At 41.4% G+C, this 22,964-nt stretch overlaps 1 protein-coding gene across 1 annotated transcript in view; it reads left to right on the top strand.

Moving 5' to 3' along the window:
* The window catches only part of LOC124623101 (protein O-mannosyl-transferase TMTC1-like), a 195,129-nt gene that overhangs the window by 40,117 nt on the left and 132,048 nt on the right, over positions 1-22,964 (top strand). Inside the window, exon 6 of the mRNA XM_047148892.1 lies at positions 7,484-7,624. Within this exon, the coding sequence (XP_047004848.1) occupies positions 7,484-7,624 (141 nt within the window). The remainder of the gene's footprint in view (positions 1-7,483; positions 7,625-22,964) is intronic.

Here is a 22,964-nt window from a genome sequence, read left to right as displayed (position 1 = left end):
TTATTTGATCAATTTAATTAAGTAGTCAATCAAACTGATAAGCATGAGAGGGTCTATTCCCAGGGCTGGGGAACAGTAGTTTCAGTGCCTGTCAACCAAAAGGAAGGATTCTTTTACCAGAATAATCGGTTGAGGACCTTTAAATCAAAGGGGAGCAATAGGTTAAGTACCTGTCAGTCACAGGAGAACAATGCGTTTGCCCTGAGTGCATACCTGTCTCTGATGTAGGCAACCCACACTAACAAAATGCGCTGAGGTCAACTTTGTCCCACTACTTTTGTGTACCTTGGGAGCAAGTCTACCTGCCAAATCCATCAAGACCAAGAGTCCGAAGCCAAGCCTATATGAGTGGAAAGTAAGAAGCCATTATTCAAGAACCAGTATTAATCAAAAGGGCTTTCCAACACCGACATTCGGTCGTATACCCATTCATTAATTTCTCATTACTGAAAAGTGAGAGCAATATAATTTACTCTAAAATACACATATAAGCTCGTTTGAAAGCATTCAAATGGTACACATATATTCTAGTCACTTGAAGGTAGTCTAACATGAGCAGTAACGAGGGGTGTATGAGTACACCTCAGGAGACAAAAAACACGGGTCATATTGGCAATATTTTCGTTCAGTGTAACTAGTATTAGTTACAAAATTACTGCTGTTTTTGTGTAGCGTGAATGTGAGTTGTACCAAATCGTGTGTCATAATGAGGTCGAGTAATGGACTTCATTTTTTTTTTTACCAGACAACTCTGCCAATGTAATTTACATACGAAAATACTGGCGTATGAAAAATTACTAGGTTCACTAATTAACATTCCGTTGGACTGTCGGGAGCACGTGAGGCGCGTAACGAGCGCACGAGTAAATGACGGCAGCGTGCTTTCTGACATTTTAGGTGTACTACAGTGGTAAATTTCCAGATAAACCGAGTTCAAACAAAGAAAAGAAAGAAAAATAATGATTTTTATCATACCGAGAAGTGCACTTGTGGAAATTAAAATCAAGAATAACATCCAGTGAACGTAAAACAGTTACGTACTATTTCGACGATAGAAAGAGTAAAACAGTTTTCAACATTCTTGTCGTTATTAATTACCATAGATACGTTTCCTTGCGCTTTCTTTTCAGCAAGACCCTTCACGAAGTATAACTGTGCAACTCATACTCAGAATGTCATCGTAAGGTTGTGGCAGAGAGTACGTGTTGCATCAGAAACTATTTTCCCGCATACAATTCCATGTGGGAATGTTGGTGCCTGTGTGTATACGCCTGAATTTCTTTATATTTCCCTCGAGGTTATTAAGCCACATTAAAGCTGCAGTAAGTAATTTGTTTTGCGATTTGGTTTGGAATGCTGGCTCTCTAAAGTCTCAGAGTAAGCCTATCTGCAGTGTGCAATAGGTTCTTCTAACATGGTCCATCTGTATGTGTGGAACATTCTTGTGACGTTCTCTCACAGATTAAACAAAGCTATGACAAAGGACACAATTTTCTTTCAAAAACATCCTCGTCTTCCGTTAATTGAAGTTGTGAAGTGTCTCAAACTGACGTAAAATACTAAAAAAGAGACCGAACGAGCAGTTTGTCACTGGCTTTTTCATGAATGAACTAAAATCATCAGGATTCTTGCGTTAAACCTCAGTTTCGCATGTTCTTCCAGTATAGCTTTATTTCTGTCGTTGTTCGCCCCTAAATCTCTCTGGACGTGCACTGTCAGAGATTTGTTGTGACCGACTTCAGTAACTCATATCCAATCATGCAACAAGGGATATTTGGTTTTCCGTCTAAATATAATTCCGGACGTTGTATTGCACATACGTTACCCGCCACGAACTTCTCTCTTCTGCCTAACTCTTCGTCTGAGAGTACCACATGCACCCAATGTCCTGTTATTTGTTGGATGTATTCCAGTCTCTGTCTTTCCCTACAGTTATAATCCTCTACAGCTCCCTGTAGTACCACGGAAATCATTCATTGTTGTTTTAGCGCAAGTTCTATCCTCTTGCACCTTCTTCTAGTCAAATTTTTCACGAATGACTCTCGTCACCTATTCTGCAAAGAACTTCCCTGTTTCTTACAGTATGAATCCACCTAGTTTTCGACATATTTGTATAGAACCATTTGCCACATTTTCTTCCAACCCTGTTTCTCGCAGTCTATGATTCACTTGCTCCAAATGTACAGTCTCACAGATTTCTTCCTGGAATTAAAACGTTAATACTAATAGACTTCTTTTGCCCAGTAATGCCCCCTTTGCTGAACTAATTTCTTCCACAATGTCTAATTTTTTTCCAAGGTAGTAGAATTTTTTCACAGCATCTACATCGTTGCTCCTAATTTGATTTTCAGTCTACCAGCAATCTCATTTATGTTGCATGTCATTACCTTCGTGTATACTGAGTTTATTCTCAATCTATAGTGCGTGTTCTCATTCGACTGTTTCTTACACTCAACGGGTCCTGTAATTCTCTCTCACTTTCACTGTGGATAGAAATGTAACCAGTGCAGCGAATGTTGCTACTGATATCCTTTCGCTCTGAATTTTAGTCCCACTCCAGAACCTTAGTTTTATTTCCATCATTACTTCTTCTACTCATAGACTGTACAGAAGGGCGATAAGCTGCATTCCTGTCGTGCGCTGTCTGTGCACTTCGTTCTTTTTCTTCCATTTTTATTGTTCCTTCTTCGTTCTTATACACGTAATTAGTTGAGTACTCAGCGTTTCCTGGGTGTGTATTTATTCAAATTCGATTAGTGCGTCTTCGCCTTCCCCTCTCTCTGTCCATCTCCTTCTGTTCCCCTTCTCTATCAATTTCCCTCTACTCCTCTCCCTGCCCATCTCCTACTTCCCCACATATGTGTCCATGTCCTCCTCCTCCTCCTCCTCTCTGTCTGTCAATCCGCTCCTACCCCCTTCTCACTACCCCATGCCAACAGAACTTTGCTGGATCTTACCATCACAGTATTTCTTTTCAGATAGTAAATAACATGTATACCGAATTCGATTGAAATCGATCCGAGGGTTTAGAAGGTGTATTTTACCAGCGGATTTGCCCGCATACGCACAAGTCATACATATTTAACATATTTTGAATATTTTACCTTTATCTCTAGCGAATTTCAGCCTGCACTTTCGTTTTCACACAGCTCAGTGTGTGTGTGCGTGTGTGTGAATTTCTAAGGGAACGAGTTGCTGAGGTCATCGGTCCCAAGACTGACATACTACTTAAACTAACATAAACTAACTTAAGCTAAGAACAAGAAACACACATCCATAACCGAGGGAGGACTCGAACCTGCGGCGGGAGAAACCGCGCAATCCGTGACATGGGGCCACTCCACGCGCCTATGTATCCTGAACTATGGGTCCCCACGCAATGTATTTTTGCAGGTACATCCAGTGGTGTATGTGAATACCGTCCACAAAATGAGCTGCGAATAGATTTATTAGCAAAATAGTAACAAATTAAAAGGTCATTCTTCATTCGACAGTTTTATTGCATGAACAGCGAGAATGTTGTGAGGGATAAACTTTTTTCTCGTTCAGTGTGTGTGTGGGACGGGGAGAAATTTGTGAGACTGTACACTGGGAGCTAGGGAATCATGGGATCGGGAGTGGGACCAAGAAAATATCCCATACAGGTTTGAGATTACGTTCAAAGTTCGATGCAAATCACTAGGTGCTCTCATTCTGAAACACTGGGTGAATGTAGTTTGACTGTTTATGCGTCATGAGCTACGCCTATTTTTGACCCCACCAACCATTTGTTTTAGAGGTAGATGTTTTTTAGCACCATTGTTATTCTTTCGACACAGTAAGTGATACGTGTACCAAATTTAGTTTAAATCGATCCATTTGTTTACAAAATGAAAAATGGAACATACATACATCCACCTTTACAAAATAAATGTTGTGCTTGTTAGCTTCGCTAGATCAGAATCAATTTTCAGGATGCGAAAGTTTAAGTCCTGATAAAGAAAGTATTTCCCTCTGAAGGTGGAGATTTAATGCTTGCAATCGATCTCAGATTCACAAAAGGAGCGGAGAATTCAACAGCGTTATACCACAGATTTTCCAAATGTTGTATTGTATTGTACTGTATGTTAACCGGGGGCCCAGAAACGACGGAGAGGCTCCGTCCCCGCCGTGGCCGAAGTGGTCCACAACCCCACGACGACTACCGCAGTCCACTTCACCAATCCGCCGCCCCACACCGAACCCAGGGTTATTGTGCGGTTCGGCCCCCGCTAGACATCCCCACTGAACGTCTCACACCAGATGAGGGTTTGGAGATCTTGTTTGCGCAGCAATCGCCGACATAGTGTAGCTGAGGTGGAATAAGGGGAACCTGCCCGCATTCGCCGAGGCAGATGGAAAACCGCCTAAAATCCATTCACAGACTGGCTGGTTCACCGGACCTCAACGCAAGTCCACCGACCGGATCCGTGCCGGTGACCAAGCGCTCGTTCACGATCCGGAAGCTGTGCGTTAGAACTCACGGCTAACCGGGCGGGCTTTTCCAAATGTTACAAGCCTATTGAAGCAAAGAAGGAATATATCTTCAAACGTTTGCAATAACTGATGAGCCTTAGTCTTTATCACAAAATGTTCATAGATCGACACACAGTGCTACTCTAAATTATTTGCATCTTTCTCAGTACATAAGCATTAGTTTCTATATTGTTTTTTTTTTCACGGAGAAGTACCTACTTTATCTAACTTTTTTCCCATTTCTCACAATGCGATTGACTTTCGAGAAACAGGCTTGGTAACAAAAGCGCAGATATGCCAGCTGCTGATGCTTGCGAAGACTCATGTGATATTGATAAACTCCATGGAAGAGACCTTCAGTCCGTCGAGATAAGCCCAAGGGTGTGGTGTCTCAGTTACGCTCTGTTCATAAAAATATCGCCCGTACTCGTTGCGATGAGGCAGTTACGCCCGAGAGAGGTGGCGCCGTGGTTAGCCCAATGGAGTCGCAGTCGGAAGGGTGACTGCTGAAATCCCCATCAGGCCATCGAGAGTTAGCTTTTCCAAGATTTCTGCACATCACCTAGGGCAAATGCCGGGATGGTATACCCGATTCCCTTCCATATAATAGATTAATCTGAACTTATCCTCCGCCTCTATATTACCAGCTTGTCTCAAAGCCAATACAAGAACTGAACAACCCGCCCGAATAATTGTGGCACAAACGATTTTAGTAAGTACGAGAGCCTAGTTGGAACTGGTAAATTCTTTAAATAAAATCCTGGTTATCTTAAACGTAATACAACATAACACTCATACTACGAGGGTTATTCCAAAAGTAAGGTCCGATTGATTGCCAAATTGAAACCACAGTGAACATCAGAAATGTTTTACTTGTAACAATTAGCTACACCTTTCAGCTACTTCTCTACGCAGTCGCCGTTCTGACTTAGACTTTTGTCATAGCGTTGTACCAACTTTTCAATAGCCTCATCATAGAAGGCAGCCGCCAGTGCTTTCCGCCAATTCTCCACGCTGGCCTACACCTCGTTGTCTGTGTCAAAATGTTGTCTTCAAAGACAGCGGTTCATGTGACCAGAGATGAAACTCAGGGGGAGACAATTGCGGACTGTATTGTGGGTAATCTAACATTTCCATTTGAAAACGATGCAGGAGCATCTTCATTGCCCCTGCAGAATGCGGCTGAGAATTGTCGTGAAGACGAAACAGCACGACAGTTATGTAATGTTGGCTGCATAGCTTCAGGCGAAATTTCTCACCAGGCCCTCGTACTTGGCGGCAGACACTATTTTCTAGACATCTTTACGCACTCACTGCGAGCTCAGAAATGAGAAGAGCGACGTGATGCTAACTGGGGTTATACTAGAGACACTACCCAACACATCTGTGCAAAGCTTTATCGGATTTTCATAGTCGTTTCCATTTCGCGACCGATCGGACCTTACTTTTGGAATAACCCTCGTATAAAGAACTCCATGGCACAGTAGATAGCTCTGAATAGCTGCTCGTACAGTCTGTATATACTCTAAGGTGCTCACCAAGTAAGTCCAAGCAGTGCTGATGACTGCAGCTCAGTGCTCGCACATTGCCCGTGAATTCTGTAGGCACAAATAGCAGACGATTCAAGGCTGTCTTCCACCAAAACGAAATGCTTCTTTGGCATGTAAGTTGGTAGAATACGGAATCACACACCCGCTCGAAGTTATATTCAACTTCAGCAAATGCTGATAGTATCCACGTGCGACACGCCTGACAGCACTTCTCCTTCGATGACCATCCTGCAGTTTTCGGTGATAAACGACTGAGAACGGGCTCAGCCGCAACGTCGTTAAGTTGGTTCTGTGCAGGGTGTTCATCTCCACTGGGTGGGAAATGAAGGAGAAGGTTGCGAAGAGGGTATACCACGCTTTCGAGATATCACAGCACAGCACGCCTCATAACTGTCGACAACACGTCTAATATTAATAATGTTTAACAACCATTGAAGTTGTCTCATCAAATACTGTTCATATTTTACTTTGCTCATTTATTTAATCAAAACTGGTACACAGCCACTGCTTTGATTATAATGTTAATGTTAAAATGCAGTACCACCACGCTCTCAAACTCTAGGTTCCCTCAAACACCTCCATTTTCCTGCATTTATTTATTTATGTTTATCTTACTGATATGGCTTAAGTTCCTTATGTATTCTGTATTTACATTGATAACTGTCTCTTCTTTCAATTGGTTGTGTATGACTCTCCATGTTTCATACCTCCTGATGCAGCCTTGTCTAGTACTAATTTTATTTTATTTTATTAGTTTTATTTATTAATAGAAACTCTTATGTAGGCATGCTATTCCTATTTTATGCTAAAAGTTTTTCCTGTCTACTCCATTGTTATTTATGTACTGTTCAGTTTCTACTTTTTCATTGCAAAGATGTTACTTACTGTATGTCTAGATGTATTACTTCTCTTCCAGTGTTGTTTGCTAACATGTGACTTCTTTGGTGATAATACTCAGTAAATGTCTGAAGATGGCCTTGTAAGCCGAAAACCGGTTAACAATAAAAGTAATATTGTCGAACAGAAGCAAACTGTTGCTTTCCATTTATTATAATGTTGTTCTACCAAGAACCGAAGGAAGATTCTGTTAATATCACTGATATTTATTCTGCGACAATCTTGCGACAATTGTGGAATATATCTCTCGAACATGACATTGGTTTTCGGGGCGTCCCGACAAAACGATGAAGAGGGCTTAATACTCTGACGGTTGTTCAAGACTTGTATTTGGTCATTCGATGGCGGATACAAGATTTAACTCATACAAAAGGCAGTCTAACAGCCTATTAAGAAAGATTTTGTGCGATAGTATATAGGTGGTTAAGTAATTCTGGCTTGCTGCTGCTGTCATTTTGATTTGGAATTGTCGCTGGCGATGTAGAAACTGCAGCATGTCCTTGTACGGCAGTGTGTGGTAACGCCCCTTTGTGTGCCCGCAGGCTGTGGCCGGACTACGCGAGCGCACACAACAACCTGGGCACGCTGCTGGCGGGGGCGGAAGCCGAGGCCCACTTCCTGGCCGCAGTGGGGCTGGCGCCGGCGCACGTGCACGCCCACTACAACCTGGGCCAGCTCTACAGGTGAGGCGGGGGGTCGCGCGACCCACGTGCTGGCCTCTCCGAGGAGGTAGTGATCTCAACTCGCGCTTGTTGTGCCCTGGTGTTAATCAGCGAGAGACGGAGACAGATCAAATCTCCACAGACCAACATGTTTTAGCTGGTGTCTCCGGAGTCTTTTGCAGTAGCATGCATGAGTAAAATCTTCTAGTTTGTAAGCTGCATCAGTTCACATAAGCCAGGTGGGGTTTCGACCGCTGTCTCCGCCATCGTCATCAGGAGTACAAGCCACTTAGTATTGTGACTGGAACCGTGTTCATGTAAGGACAGAAAGAAAGACAGAGATATGCGTGCTGACTCGCCGCGCTGTCCAGCGCTGCTGTACGCGCTTATTGTTGCACACAGAGAACGCTGGTTAGTCAAGGTGCAGCAGAGCCATTACGTCATGTGCGCTCCGCTAGCTCTGTAGACTTTCTCAAACGATTCTACAAACCTATTAATAAAAAAACGATTTTTGTGTCATGTATAGCTTTATACGTCAGCTTTATGTTGAAGTGCCAATCATCTCGCTAATGCTCATACACTACTGGCCATTTCAATTTCTACACCAAGAAGAAATGCAGATAATAAACGGGTATTCATTGGACAAATATATTATACTAGAACTGACGTGTAATTACATTTTCACGCAATTTGGGTGCATAGATCCTGAGAAATAAGTACCCAGAACAACCACCTCTGGCCGTAATAACGGCCTTGATACGCCTGGGCATTGAGTCAAACAGAGCTTGGATGGCGTGTACAGGTACAGCTTCCCATGCAGCTTCAACACGATACCACAGTTCATCAAGAGTAGTGACTGGCGTATTGTGACTAGCCAGTTGCTCGGCCATCATTGACCAGACGTTATCCATTGCTGAGAGATCTGGAGAATGTGCTGGCCAGGGCAGCAGTCGAACATTTTCTGTATCCAGAAAGTCCTGTACAGGAACTGCAACATGCGGCCGTGCATTATCCTGCTCAAATGTAGGGTTTCGCAAGGATCGAATGAAGGGTAGAGCCACGGGTCGTAACACATCTGAAATGTAACGTCCACTGTTCAGAGTGCCGTGAATGCGAACAAGAGGTGAGCGACACGTGTAACTAATGCCACCCCATACCATCATGCCGGGTGATACGAATGACGAATACACACTACTAATGTGCGCTCACCACGATGTCGCTAAGCAAGGTTGCGACCATCATGATGCTGTAAACAGAACCTGGATTCATCCGAAAAAATGTTTTGCCATTCGTGCACCCAGGTTCGTCGTTGAGTACAACATCGCAGGCGCTCCTGTCTGTGATGCAGCGTCAACGGTAACCGCAGCCATGGTCTCCGAGCTGATAGTCCATGCTGCTGCAAAAGTTGTCGAACTGTTCGTGCAGATGGCTGTTGTCTTGTAAACGTCCCCATCCGCTGACACAGGGATCGAGACGTGGCTGCACGGTCCGTTACTGCCATGCAGATAAGATGCCTGTCATCTCGAATGCTAGAGATACGAAGCCGTTGGGATCCAGTACGGCGTTCCGTATTACCCTCCTGCACCCACCGATTCCATATTCTGCAAACAGTAATGGGACCTCGACCAATGCGAGCAGCAATGTCTCGATACGGTAAACCGGAATCGCGATAGGCTACAATCCGACCTTTATCAAAGTCGGAAACGTGATGGTACTCATTTCTCCTCCCTACACGAGGCATCACAACAACGTTTCACCAGGCAACGCCGGTCAACTGCTGTTTGTGTATGAGAAATCGGTTGGAAACTTTCCTCATGTCAGCACGTTGTAGGTGTCGCCACCGGCGGCAACCTTGTGTGAAAGCTCTGAAAAGCTAATCATTTGCATATCACTACGTCTTCTTCCTGTCGGTTGAATTTCGCATCTGTAGCATGTCATCTTCGTGGTGTAGCAATTTTAATGGCCTGTAGTGTATTTATTGTGATATTCTGATTTAAGTAAGACGCTGCAAGAAATAAAAAAAAAAGATTGCAATGAAAAATACGGCTCCCTAGGTTTCTGCGTATGGTGCACATTACTCTGTATGATGCGACGAATGATATAAGCTAAGATTCTGAAATTCACTTTAGACTTAGGAGGTTTCTGTCTGTCTCCAATCTCGGCCAAATGGAATTTACGTGTCTAGTTCACTTCCGACAAAATGAAATGTTTATAACGTACGTTATATCTCTTAAACCGTAGAAGATAGAAAAATGAGATTTCGGCAAATGATAGCATAGAAAGTGGAGAGTATTTTGCCATACGGATAAGAAAGGGACCTTTCTTATCTGCGTCGATATAGAGGAAGCTATAGCTTTAATTTACATGTTTTAGTTCTGGTATTGTAAATTTTCAAAAAAAGTCATCGGTAACTAGAGGAAAGTGAATCTGCCAGTATGAAAGTAAACGTGAACGTTCTTCTCTTATATTACCGCAAACCGACAAAACGACGTTTTTTGTAAGATACTGACCGTTCTTCTCGGCTATTACTTGTTCAATAAGACACACTGTGTCGCAATAGATACTGCAACATGAGTTTGCGCATATTATACTGTGTTTTGGCAAAAGAAGCGAAATTAAACCTGCGAACAAGAGACCTGTATCTGTTACTCATAACTGACGAATCTTCTTAAAATGAGGAAAGATTAATAATTCTGACAAAAATAAATCGCCAATACTGTTCCACTCTCAGCGGAATGCTGTAATCCACCGTATTTTTAATAGTGGATTACAGGAATGGAAACTTACCAAAGGATTTTCTCCCGTTTTTCATTTGAAAAATATGAAAATAATTCTTAGCAAATAGTTTAGAATTTCCGTTCCCTTCCCCATTCAGAGGAAAGTGGAGAAGTTCATCCAACTTGTAACCAATTTTAATCTTAATTACTACTATCAGGCGGTTCACAAAGTAATGAAAGAATGTAGCTCCTGAAGGGCATTGATAGATGGTTCAAATGGCTCTGAGCACTATGGGACTTAACATCTGAGGTCATCAGTCTCCTAGAACTTAGAAGTACTTAAACCTAACTAAGCTAAGGACATCACACACATCCATGCCCGAGGCAGGATTCCAACCTGTGACCATAGCAGTCGCGCGGTTCCCGACCGAAGCGCCTAGAACCGCTCGGCCACAACGGACGGCCATTGATAGATGGTGAAACGAGATTTGTTGTGGTTTCCTGTAACAACGTAAGTGAAGAAACTAAAATTTTATTTTCTTAACAAGAATGTACTTTTGATAACCTACAGACATTATTTATTCTCAGTTCCTCACTTAATAAACGACTGTTTCAGAAGCTTTAAATCGTGGAAAGAAAATCATTTGCTAAATTTCAATACTGGCATTCCCTTGTTAAAGAGACACTGGGATACATGATTAGTCTGAAATTGCAACTAAATGAGTGATTCATTTTGGCCTGATTTGTTAACATTCTCTCCCCTGGAAAGTGTCATCAGTGGCCATTTTTGGCTAAAAAGTTTAACAATTCCAAAGCAATTAAATCCCAATTTTGTTGAAATTTCAGGGAAAACCCGTAATGCAGTTATCTTTAGGAATTAACAGCTCCGACTGAAACCAAGCAAATGATTGTCTCTGTAAACTTCATTCTATTTGGCACACGAAAAAAATACAGAAAATACTATGCGATGTGTCGATTGGTTTCTCTATACAGAGTGGCGAGAATATTCTTACTACAAGTATTTTTTAATTCATCAGTGATATTGACTTTGGTGAATAGTTTGCAAGGCTCCGCAAGTCGTCAGTGTGTTGACAGTTTCAGAGTTAGGAAAGAGTTATACTCTGCCGCTTCTACTACGAGGTGCATTCAAGTTCTAAGGCGTCCGATTTTTTTTCTCCGGACTGGAAAGAGATAGAAACATGCGCATTGTTTTAAAATGAGGCCGCGTTCATTGTCAATACGGCCCAGAGATGGCAGCACCGTACGGCAGATGGAATTTTACCGCCAGCAGCGAGAATGAGAACTGTCTTAAACACTTAAAATGGCGACGTTTTCCTTACTTGCACAGTGTGCAATCATTCGTTTTCTGAATTTGCGTGGTGTGAAACCAATTGAAATTCATTGACAGTTGAAGGAGACATGTGGTGATGGAGTTATGGATGTGTCGAAAGTGCATTCGTGGGTGCGACAGTTTAATGAAGGCAGAACATCGTGTGACAACAAACCGAAACAACCTCAGGCTCGCACAAGCCGGTCTGACGACATGATCGAGAAAGTGGAGAAAATGGTTTTGGGGGATCGCCGAATGACTATTGAACAGATCACCTCCAGAGTTGGCATTTCTGTGGGCTCTGTGCACACAATCGTGCATGACGACCTGAAAATGCGAAAAGTGTCATCCAGGTGGGTGCCACGAATGCTGACGGACGACCACTTAGCTGCCCGTGTGGCATGTTGCCAAGCAATGTTGACGCGCAATGACAGCATGAATGGCACTTTCTTTTCGTCGGTTGTGACAGTGGATGAGATGTGGATGCCATTTTTCAATCCAGAAACAAAGCGCCAGTCAGCTCAATGGAAGCACACAGAATCACGGCCACCAAAAAAATTTCGGGTAAGCACCAGTGCTGAAAAAATGATGGTGTCTATGTTCTGGGACAGCGAGGGCGCAATCCTTACCCATTGCGTTCCAAAGGGCACTACGGTAACAGGTGCATCCTACGAATAGGTTTTGAAGAACAAATTCTTTCCTGCACTGCAACAAAAACGTTCGGGAAGGGCTGCACGTGTGCTGTTTCACCAATACAACGCAGCCGCACATAGAGCTAACGTTACGCAACGGTTTCTTCGTGATAACAACTGTGAAGTGATTCCTCATGCTCCCTACTCACCTGACCTGGCTCCTAGTGACATTTGTCTTTTTCCAACGATGAAAGACACTCTCTGTGGCCGCACATTCACCAGCCGTGCTGCTATTGCCTCAGCGATTTTCCAGTGGTCAAAACAGACTCCTAAAGAAGCCTTCGCCGCTGCCATGGAATCATGGCGTCAGCGTTGTGAAAAATGTGTACGTCTGCAGGGCGATTCCGTCGAGAAGTAACGCCAGTTTCATCGATTTCGGGTGGGTAGTTAATTAGAAAAAAAAATCGGGGGCCTTAGAACTTGAATGCTGCTCGTATACAGCAAAAAAAGTACTGGTTTATCAAAGATAACAAATTTCGTACCTGTGTATTTGTGGATAAAAATGTTACCAAAACATGACAGTAATTTATGAACCGCTTGTCACAACTCATTAAGGTTAAAATAGGTTGTAATTGTATGCAATCTATTTTCAACAGATTAAAAAATGGTTATGATGAAGAAGGTCACCGCTTAACTCTGAAAGGGGATAGGATCAGAAATATGGTACACTGTTTGCTGTGAAACGTTTTATATTCCTCAGATGAAGAACAAGGAGAAAGATCGTTCGATAAGTTTCATTTCCAGTCGTTCACTATTAAAAATACGATGGATTACACGATTTCGCTAAAATTGCAACAGTATTAGCGATATATTTTTGTCTGAGTTCACTATTCATTTCTCGTTTGAAGGAGCTACGTCAGTTATAAGCAGCGGTTACATTTCTCTTATTAACAAGTTTAATTTTACTTTTTTTTATCAAAGCAAATATAAATTGCTCTAACTCACTTTGCAGTAACTATAGTGACAGAATCTTGAAACAGAGTATCTTATTAAACAATCAATAGGAGACCATTGTGATCACTACCTTATGGAAAACTTGATGGTGTCGATTTTCTGTTACATAAGATAATAAATTTTACATTTGTTTCATTTCAGCAAATATTCTTTTCAATGGCTGTCAAAACCTTAAAAAATTACAGCACTGGATTGATAACGTAAAATAAAATCCATAGATTCTGCTAAATCGCCTTAAGATGACTGAGTTCCATGTCTTAATCATACAGCGAAATACTCTCCTCCTTGTGTTCTATCACTTGCCAAAATCTTCTATCGATGTCTAAGATGGTTTAGAAGATATTAGGAATGTTACGAATATTTAACTCTCGCTCCCGTGCGGTCGGAAGTGTAAGTGCTACATAAAATCCATTTTCTCGAGATTGGAGACAGATACACACTTCCTCTCAAGTCTAAAGAACAACTAAATTTTATTTGCAGTGAAATGTGGTGTAATATGCACTAAACGCAATATCATAGCCATCCAAATTTTTCATTTTACACTTTTTCGAATTTCGCACAGCGTCTTACTTAAATGGGAATAGCACAGTAAGTATGACTATTATCGCCATTCTGGGCACTTCACCGTGAAGATGATGTTTAAAGTTACAGGTAACGTGAAAATTAATGTATTTTTCTGATTAGTTTTTACAAAATCGTTTGAGAAAGGCTGCAGGGCGTGCCCGAAGATTATGTCAGTGAAGAGCGTCGCTAACTGGCATGCTTAAAGTGGGCAAAGAACGTCTCGTTCATTCCGGCTCGCCTGCAGGCACAGAGCTGAGCTGGTCAGCACTGCCACCCAACTGCCAGTACGTGCTGTTTCATGGGATAACAAGGGTTATTTCCCTCGCTGCGTCAGGCTGCCTCGCATGGTGTGTCACAAGCCGCTACCGATGTAGGCTTAACCGATCCATAATATTATATTTGACGTTCAAAAACAAACGCGATATTTTTGTATTTTCTCGGCCACTCCACACAAACTGTTAGTGATACAGAAAAATGAGCAAGATCTTGTTGTAGGAAATTTAATGTAATTAAATTTTGTACCGGGAAATATTTTCTCTAGGGGCCAAGTTCTTGTATTATTCAACTCGGCCCCACACTCAGCCCCAACGGACAGAATTTCTGAATGGCTGTTCGTGGCACTGCCGCCTAGGATTATAAAGAAATTTGCGACTGCACGAATTATTTCGCACATTTGACATTTTTGGTCTTCATTGACAGTTTATTTAGCTACCAGGTTAGTCGAGCACTTACAAGTCGGGAAAGCTCACGCTTGTGTAGATTTTACCTAACAGTTTTGTGAATACTAACGGCATAAAATTAACAATTACACCGTCATATAAATCATGCCTCCTGACCGTGAAACTACTGCGCTTGTAGGGTTAAGTTTAGATTGAATTCTCAACATAGTTAATTTTAGCGTAACGCTTACAACAGTCAGTTCTTTTCCCGTTACCGTCGTGGGTAGGTCTCATTGTTAACATTAACGAAATACCGGACTATGCAGGTGGCAAAATAGCGCACTGAATACAGACCTAAGGACGTCTAATATCCGGAATAGTTCGTGTAGTCGGAAATTTTTGTACAGTAGTAAGAGGCAGTATCTCGAACAACATACTAGAAACACTGACTGATGAGGAATGAGTGTAGGAGTGGAGTTGCTTTTGAAGATCACTTTCACATATTTTTCTTGAATAACTGGAAGACCGAGGCCTCCTGCGAAAAATTATCGTATTAAAAATTTAACTACATTAAATTTCCTACAAAAAGGTCCTTCTGTAGGACCAACAGTTTTCGTGAAGCGAGCCCAAAAACACGAAAATCTCGCGTGTGGTTTATGGATGGTGGATATAATATTGCGGGTTACATAAAACTACATAGGTAGGAGCAGCTGAGTCACCCTGTAGAGGCGCGACTGTAGGGTCTGGAACCTTCCAGACAGAGCGGAAGTTATGCACGTGAAGTGAGGCATGTTAGGTAGCTCACTGTAAATTCGGCAGCGAAAGCTCGAAACTTTTCTTCCAAGCGGCGTCGCTTGTAAGCGAGAAGATTACATTCATCTCTATGTGACAAACTCGGCACCGCCCGTGTGTTCGTTTTGCCAACATTCTATCCGAAACGAAAACAATAAATGAGTATATGTGATGCAATATTGAAAAAGTCTGTTGACATGTATTCATGGAAAGACCTTTGAAATTATGCAGTTGACTGTGAGATCATCGCAGACAGTTTCAGTACGCTGGGCGCAACTGCTTGACGAGTCTACAGCGTCATTTTGTAGCAACGCGTCTTCATAGCTCTACAGACGGCAATTGTTTTCTCCTACAGCCGTTAGCGCTTCGTAGTTGAAAGCTGTTAAAGGTGCTGCCAAGTGTCAGGGATTCCCTTAAATTGACTCGACTGTAGGAGTGTCTTAGTAGTAAAGAACAAATTTATTAAAACTTCATGCATCATGCGGTACTTCTTCACACATCTCATGCTCATGAAGTCATAGGTATGACATCATGAAATAAGTTGTGAATATAATTGGTAGAAAAGAAGCAATAAATTTAATTGTCATGAATGATGCGAGAGTCTCTCGCGCATCTCAGTGTTTGTGGTACCATAGCTCCTGATCATTGCCTCGCACTTCAACTTCTCTCCCCCTCAAACTGAAGTCAGATTATTATGGCTGAATAATATCTAGTTACTTGAATGGAAAATCTTATATTTCCTCCTACTCTCCGCAATTCTAAATCAAAAGTAAATAAGACCGTGGTACACTTAATGTTGTACATTATATCCACAGAGTTTTTATACCATGAGTCAGAGATAATCTATCTCTCGCAGTCATAATGAGTCTCTGATCCGTGTAGACCACTTGTGCAGTTACACATAATCATTTGAACTAAGCGAGAAGTATGTGGGTATAGTCTGTGAAAATTATTGTGTATTAAGTTAGGAGCAGAGAAGTAACAAATGTAAACATCATGCGTAATGCGTCAGTTTTTCACGTATCTCATTCTTTTTGACGCCATAACACTTGCGTCTCATTGTTTATGACGTCATGTCTCCTGACCTATGACAGATAGGTAGTTCTTACCCGGAGAGTAATTGATGTCTGACAGGGAGGGATATGTGTACGAAGGTTGGTTGAAATAGGAAGGAAATTGGAAAAAATCTGTTGAATTACAGAGCCATATCGCTAACGTCGATCTGCAGTGATGTGTAATGGACATTTACAGTGCATACAGAGAACTGTATGCATTGTAAATGTTCATTGCACATTTTTGACATCTTCTTAAATTCAATTCTCGTCGTTTATTTGCAAATGGGTCTTGGCCCCAAACAAGTCATCGAATGAATAAAAAAGTAATTTTTTTAAGTTGAACTGATTTTTCATTCTATAGAAATAATATCTGGCTTTGCCCAAGGCAGTGTTTAGGGCGTCTGCTGTTCCTGACCCACGGAAACGATTTAGGAGAGAATCAGAGTAGCGCTCTTAGATTGTCTGCAAATGATACTGTCATTTAGCTTTTTTAGAGTCAAAGCTGATCAAAACTAATTGCAAAAGATTCAGACAAGCTGTCTGTATGGTGCGAAAAATGGAAATTGACACTAAATAATGAAAAGTGCGAAGCCATCCACGTGAGTACCAGAAGGAATCCGCTAAATTTCGGTTACACGATAAGTTGCACGAATCTAAAGGCTGTTAATTCTGCTAAGCACTTAGGGGCTACTGTTTCGAATAATCTAAGTTGAAATGATCATGTAAATAATGTTGTGGGGAAAGCAAAGCGAAGACTACAACGTATTGGCAGAACCCTGAGGAAACGCATTGTTTCACAAGCTACGACATTGTCGTGAATAAAACAGTGAGCCGTATATACAATAAGTTCCCTTTAAATTACGTCTATGGTCACAAACATTTTGTTAACAGATTACCGTTTTCAGTCTATAATGACCATCATCAGATCTACAACAAAAAATGGGAAAAAACATAAACATAGATTGTCTATAGCTTAAAAACAATAAATAGACCACAATGAAAAGTACTACGGACATATAAATGCGTTTGTGCGCTCTAAGTATGAAGAAGCATACCTGTTTTATAAAACAAAGTCCTAATGTAATGCAGCCATTGTGGCATCGTCAAATGTTAAATACAAAATCAGCACCAGCATCGTCAAATATATATAAACAACATCATATGCACGAGTCATGTTGTCAGTAGCACTACTGTTCAAAACAATATGCCGTACAGTAGCCAGAAGATGTTTGTGTTGTAAGTTCACCAGATGTCGCTCATGTAGACATACACTGGTTTTCAATGATTAATTGAACAGCGTAAAATAAAGGGGGATACAATAGTTGACGACAGTCGTTCCCAACAGAGCAAAATCATTTCTGGCCCTCTTCATCACTCAGCTGGTTTCTCGAGGCCTTTGTCAATAACAGAAATTTGACCGTGGAGTGACTTCCCTCATTATATCAGACAACTAAGAAATTTCTACTGTTTTAAAAGGCAGTTAATAACACGTCTACTGAAGCAACAGTATAGTCGACCTTTGTCCCTATACATACTCGTTATACCATTTCACTTTCTCCCCAATCAAATCTTCATTTCGAATGCTCCCAGCTGGCGCAATCTGTCCAATTTTCTCTCCCTTAGAGCTCCCTATGTGAGAAAGTATCACTTTCGTAACCTATACATTTTATTGTTGTTATTATTAGTGGAAGTAGTAGTGGTAACATTGGTAGCAGTAGTACCCCGAGTATTATCTTTATTAGTTCTTATTACTAGTTAGTCACATTGTCTCTGCACACATTCAGATTATATTCAGTTCTACAATGCTGTCTTATTACTATTTGTAACATGAAAACTATTCTTCTTTCCTAGACAGTTACTGAGTGGAAATAGTACTGCATATGTGAGACTCTGGTCCGATATAAGACAGTACCTTAATATCCTAATCTGATCAGGTTATATACGTTCATAAAACAAAAGATATACTTACTTTAACTTTTTCTTCTTGTTTGACAACGAAGATTTCTTTTGTACAAAATGCAGATTAACTGCATTTGAGTTGTTGAAAATCGATCTGACATTTACTCTTCCGGTGTACAGACCACCTCCCTCAGAGGTAAGGAAATCCCTTGCTCGCGTATAGACGGAATATAGCCACGACATTATGATACAGCAGGAAAAAATGTCACATTCCAGAACTATCAAGTTCTTCGATTTCGATATGCTGTATTTCATGGTCTGCCCGTTGTTAGTTGTGGATTTCGTCCCGTCTCAATTTATTGTTTAGCAGGCTTGGTGAGGTTCCGGGTTGCTCTACTAATGTCCAGCTGTTTTTCTCCATCTGCTTTAAGATGATGTTATGTAATTTGTAAAGTGCAATTTATTGCTGTATAATGAATAATGAATTTCAAACAACGCATTACAGTGCGGAAAGACACGAGAAAAATAAAAATTCTACATATTCTTTCAAAACATTTAATGTTGGGCTGTGCCGATCAGACTTTCTCATGACATTTTGTTTCACTGCAATGTTTAAAACATACATGTCCTTTTTATGTTAAAAATTTATACATGGTAGTTTTCATACCACACGTTTTCAACCTCAATTATTGTATTTAAGCGGTCAGAGGTTTGCTATGTGTAAATAGCTATCAACATGTGTCAGATATTTATCTTTCCATTGGAAAATATGGTAAATATACTGCATTTACCTTTGGAGTGTGAACACCAACTTGCTCATGACGTTTTATCTCAGTACAATATTCAAAATATACATTCGCCTGTGTTATGTTACGATTTAGATACGTTGTTATTAATTCAACACGGTTTCAATCTCAGTTACGTTATTTCAGTTGTCAGATGTTTGTAATGTGCAAATAGCAGTCATTATTTGATAGTTATTTTTCTTTCCATTAGAAAATACGTGGAGTACATTGCACTGCCGTGCTCTGCTGTTCCTCAGTATTTATTCTGTGAATAAACTAAACAAGTACGATATTCCACCATAAACTTGCACTTTCACTTAACAATATATCAACGTATAGAGGCACTGGTGTCTTATCGAGAAATAGCACTGCTTAAGGGTGGTGTTGTCCTACAAAGAGATAGAGAGAGAGAGAGAGAGAGAGAGAGAGAGAGAGAGAGAGAGAGAGAGAGAGAGAGAGAGAGAAGAGATGAATCTTGCATGTGCAGTAAGAGAGAACTGTTTGTAGGTTCACTGTGTGTTAACGACAACATTGACTACCGAACGACGTGCGGCTCATGGAGGAGGATTCTGCACTGCTGCTAGCCGTTCGCATACAGTATTTCGTATCCTGGAAATTCCATAGGCTTGAAAGAACTTGTTTGTTAAGATATATTTGACGCCGCCAGATATTCACCCGATATTGGTGAAAATTTATTAAGAGTTTGTTGTTTAATTACCTACAGTTAAAAATCGGCGATGGAATCAAAAGGTGTCGTACTCCGATAGAAGCAGATAAACGTGAAGGACGTCCAAAAACTGCAAGCACACATTAAAATATTCAAAAGTACACATCATGGTACCGAACGATTGCGCATGTGATAGGAGGGTCCTATTTGAATTCTGACAAAAGACAAGTTTATGAGCTAATGTATAAGAAATGTTTCGACATTATTAGAACCAATAGAGCTGACTTTCTTCGCTTGTTAGTTGCTATCAAATATTCTTTACTAAGTTAACTAGCAACTGATGCAACAACACTAAACAATAATAAGCAGCTATTCAGCAGCATATAGGTACATGGAAGGATTGGAATCGTAAAATAAAAGGGCACCTTACGTATCCAGAAACATGATTTAGCAATGAAAAAGCAGTTGATTTAACATCCACTGCACTTACGAGATTTGGCATGTTGTGTCCTCTACCTATCGAGGAATGTAAAAGAGTTGTATGCAACTTGACTTTGCTGGCCTATGGAGTACATGATTTGATTGTTCAGTACCACTTCCATTTGTACTGTTAGTAAATTATTATTCAGATTACCAGTTTAGAATGTTAAACAATAATCTAGAGGACGTAAAAATTATTGGATTCTAGTGTTGTCTGCTGTAACAAAGTTTTCTATGATCTGTAGCTGATTTTGTAACAATGAAATCGATAACCTGAACAATAATTTGCGATGAAGACAAACAAAACTTGTATAAAACTACTTGTAGATGGAAAACACTGTGCTTCGCATAAAGAGGATTTGACAACGTAAATTAATGATGAAATCTACCCTCTTGGGAAGCCGGCCGGAGTCGCCGCGCGGTTATAGGCGCTACAGTCTGGAACTGCGTGACCATTACGGTCGCAGGTTCGAATCCTGCCTCGGGCATGGATGTGTGTGATGTCCTTAGGTTAGTTAGGTTTAATTAGTTCTCAGTTCTAGGCGACTGATGACCTCAGAAGTTAAGTCGCATAGTACTCAGAGCCATTTGAACCAACCTCTTGGAAAGCATTTGGACAAAGTACGTTGATGTAATCATGATAAACAGAGAAAATAAGTGAGATTTGTCCAAAGAAATGGAGCCCACCACTGAAGGGCAAGGAACTTAGTTAGCTCCTTTGTTGAAATATTGCAACAATATCTGTTCACGTATTTGACTAATTTCTTCTTCGTCACTAAAGACAGGGAGGTCTGACAATTTTTTTCCTGTAAACGGAAGAATTCTCCGTCACTTTAAAGATAAATTCACTGTTTTTTATCTCGTCGTTCCTGGAGGACTCGACATCCGTTTTTGAGACCAGGTGGATAAAGATATACTTCAAACATTTACTGATTACTGTGTGTTGAGTTTCAGGTTTGTAGCTAGTGAGAGTAAGCCAAGGAAAGCGCGCCTGTGAGTCAGCAATAAGTGGCACTGCAGTCTCCATCCGCTAGGAGGCTGGGAGCACCGCGCCTACGGCAAGTAGGCGTCCCGTCCCGAGGGGATTGACGGCCGCGCAGCGCAGCGCCTGGGAGGCAGGCATCCCTTTAGCCTTTGACGCGCGCGGATCCGCCGGTGCGTTATTACATAGCGCCGGCTAGAGCGCGCAGCTGCTATGCGATCAGGCTGGTAATTACCCGTTGAGGCCCTGGCAGGGCACTTGTCGCCCTGGCCGAAGGCGGCTGCTTAGCCCGCACACGGCATACGGCACGCGCACTACGGAAGGTGGAGAGGACGAGGTTGTCCGGAAAGTAACTTGTGCTGAAGTACTGTAAAAGTTATAGAAAGTGCATTACGGAAATCTAATTACTATTTCTTTGTAATCACCACTCACTTTTAAGCAATTATCATACCTCTTAAGGACCTGACAAAATGATGCACTCTGCATAAAACTCTTCTTCCTGAGATTACAAGTAGCCCATGACAGAATCTTCAATGTGTTCGTCGTTTATACTACCTCTGAAGGAGTTGACAAATACCCTCAGCATAAATGTCTTCCGCTTGAGATTGCAGATAGCCCATGACACAACCTTGAATTTCTTCGTCGATAATCCTACCTCTTAAGTAGTTGACAAATGCCCTCAACACAAAATTCTTTCTCCTGAAATTGCAGATAACCCATTGCACAATCCTGAATTTCTGCATTGAAGTCAAATCGTTAGAGAAAAAGTCACTTCGTCTTGTGTCTGAGAAGACGGAAATCAGTTGAAGCCAAATATGGGCTTTGGGTCTGATATCCCATTTCAACAGACGCCACAGCGTTTGTGTGTGGCCAAGAACTATCTTGCAAAAATACGACAGCCTTACAGAGCACAACATTTGTTTGAAGTGGCTCTTTTCAGCTTTATAATAGAATTGATTTCATTCCACTTTAAAAATCCCGAGAAAAACGCTTTTATCATATAAATAAGGAAGAAAAGACTGTATCCACAATCTTTCCGGCCAACCGAATGTGGCACGCTTCTGTTAGTTTTCCGGGCTTACACAAACGCGGATGCATAGGAAACAAATGTCTCGACGCCGGTCACGATTCTTTTTACGAAGTCTTCTCCTTCCTCATCGTAATGGAAGAAGTTTCGAGAAGAAGTCGTGCACTGAGTGTGTAGCGGTCACAAAGGTATTTTGGAACCCAAGAGCACAGAACGTGTGGTACCATAATTGTTTAGTCACTAACTCACTCCTTAAGAACTCTACGTAAAATTGTTTTACTTACTTAGTACCTAGATACGCCGGTTTCCTCCTTTTCTTCATCAATTTTCTGTATCACTTGGGTGTTGCTGTTGACGGACGGGCAGCCCCGTCATCAAAATAAATGCTCGTCCTTCCACCACTACATGAACAGCTCTATTGGCCCACAATCCTTTTACTCATTTGGTCACTATACAGCTATGCATGACAACAGCGTTGAGATTTTTGGCACTAAAAATCGTGTTAGAGATCGGATGTCACATTTTGCGGGATCTGAAATCACAATACATGTATTTTACTGCTACTGTTGACAAAAGAGAAGCAGAGTGGTCTTCTAGGTATCGCAGCTCTATGGAGACCGACCTGCTACCTAAGGCGACTCAGCGCCTACCCGTTGGCCCAGCTATAACACACGCTACATGCACACGGAGGTTAATATCCGGATAGCTCTCCCATACTACTAAATATTCACCTATACGTGATTTCCGTCAAAGCAGCG

The sequence above is a fragment of the Schistocerca americana genome, chromosome 7 (genome assembly GCF_021461395.2).
Source record: "Schistocerca americana isolate TAMUIC-IGC-003095 chromosome 7, iqSchAmer2.1, whole genome shotgun sequence".
Classification (NCBI taxonomy): domain Eukaryota; kingdom Metazoa; phylum Arthropoda; class Insecta; order Orthoptera; family Acrididae; genus Schistocerca; species Schistocerca americana.
Note: the sequence above shows the minus strand (reverse complement) of the source record. Positions and strands in the feature narration are given on the sequence as shown.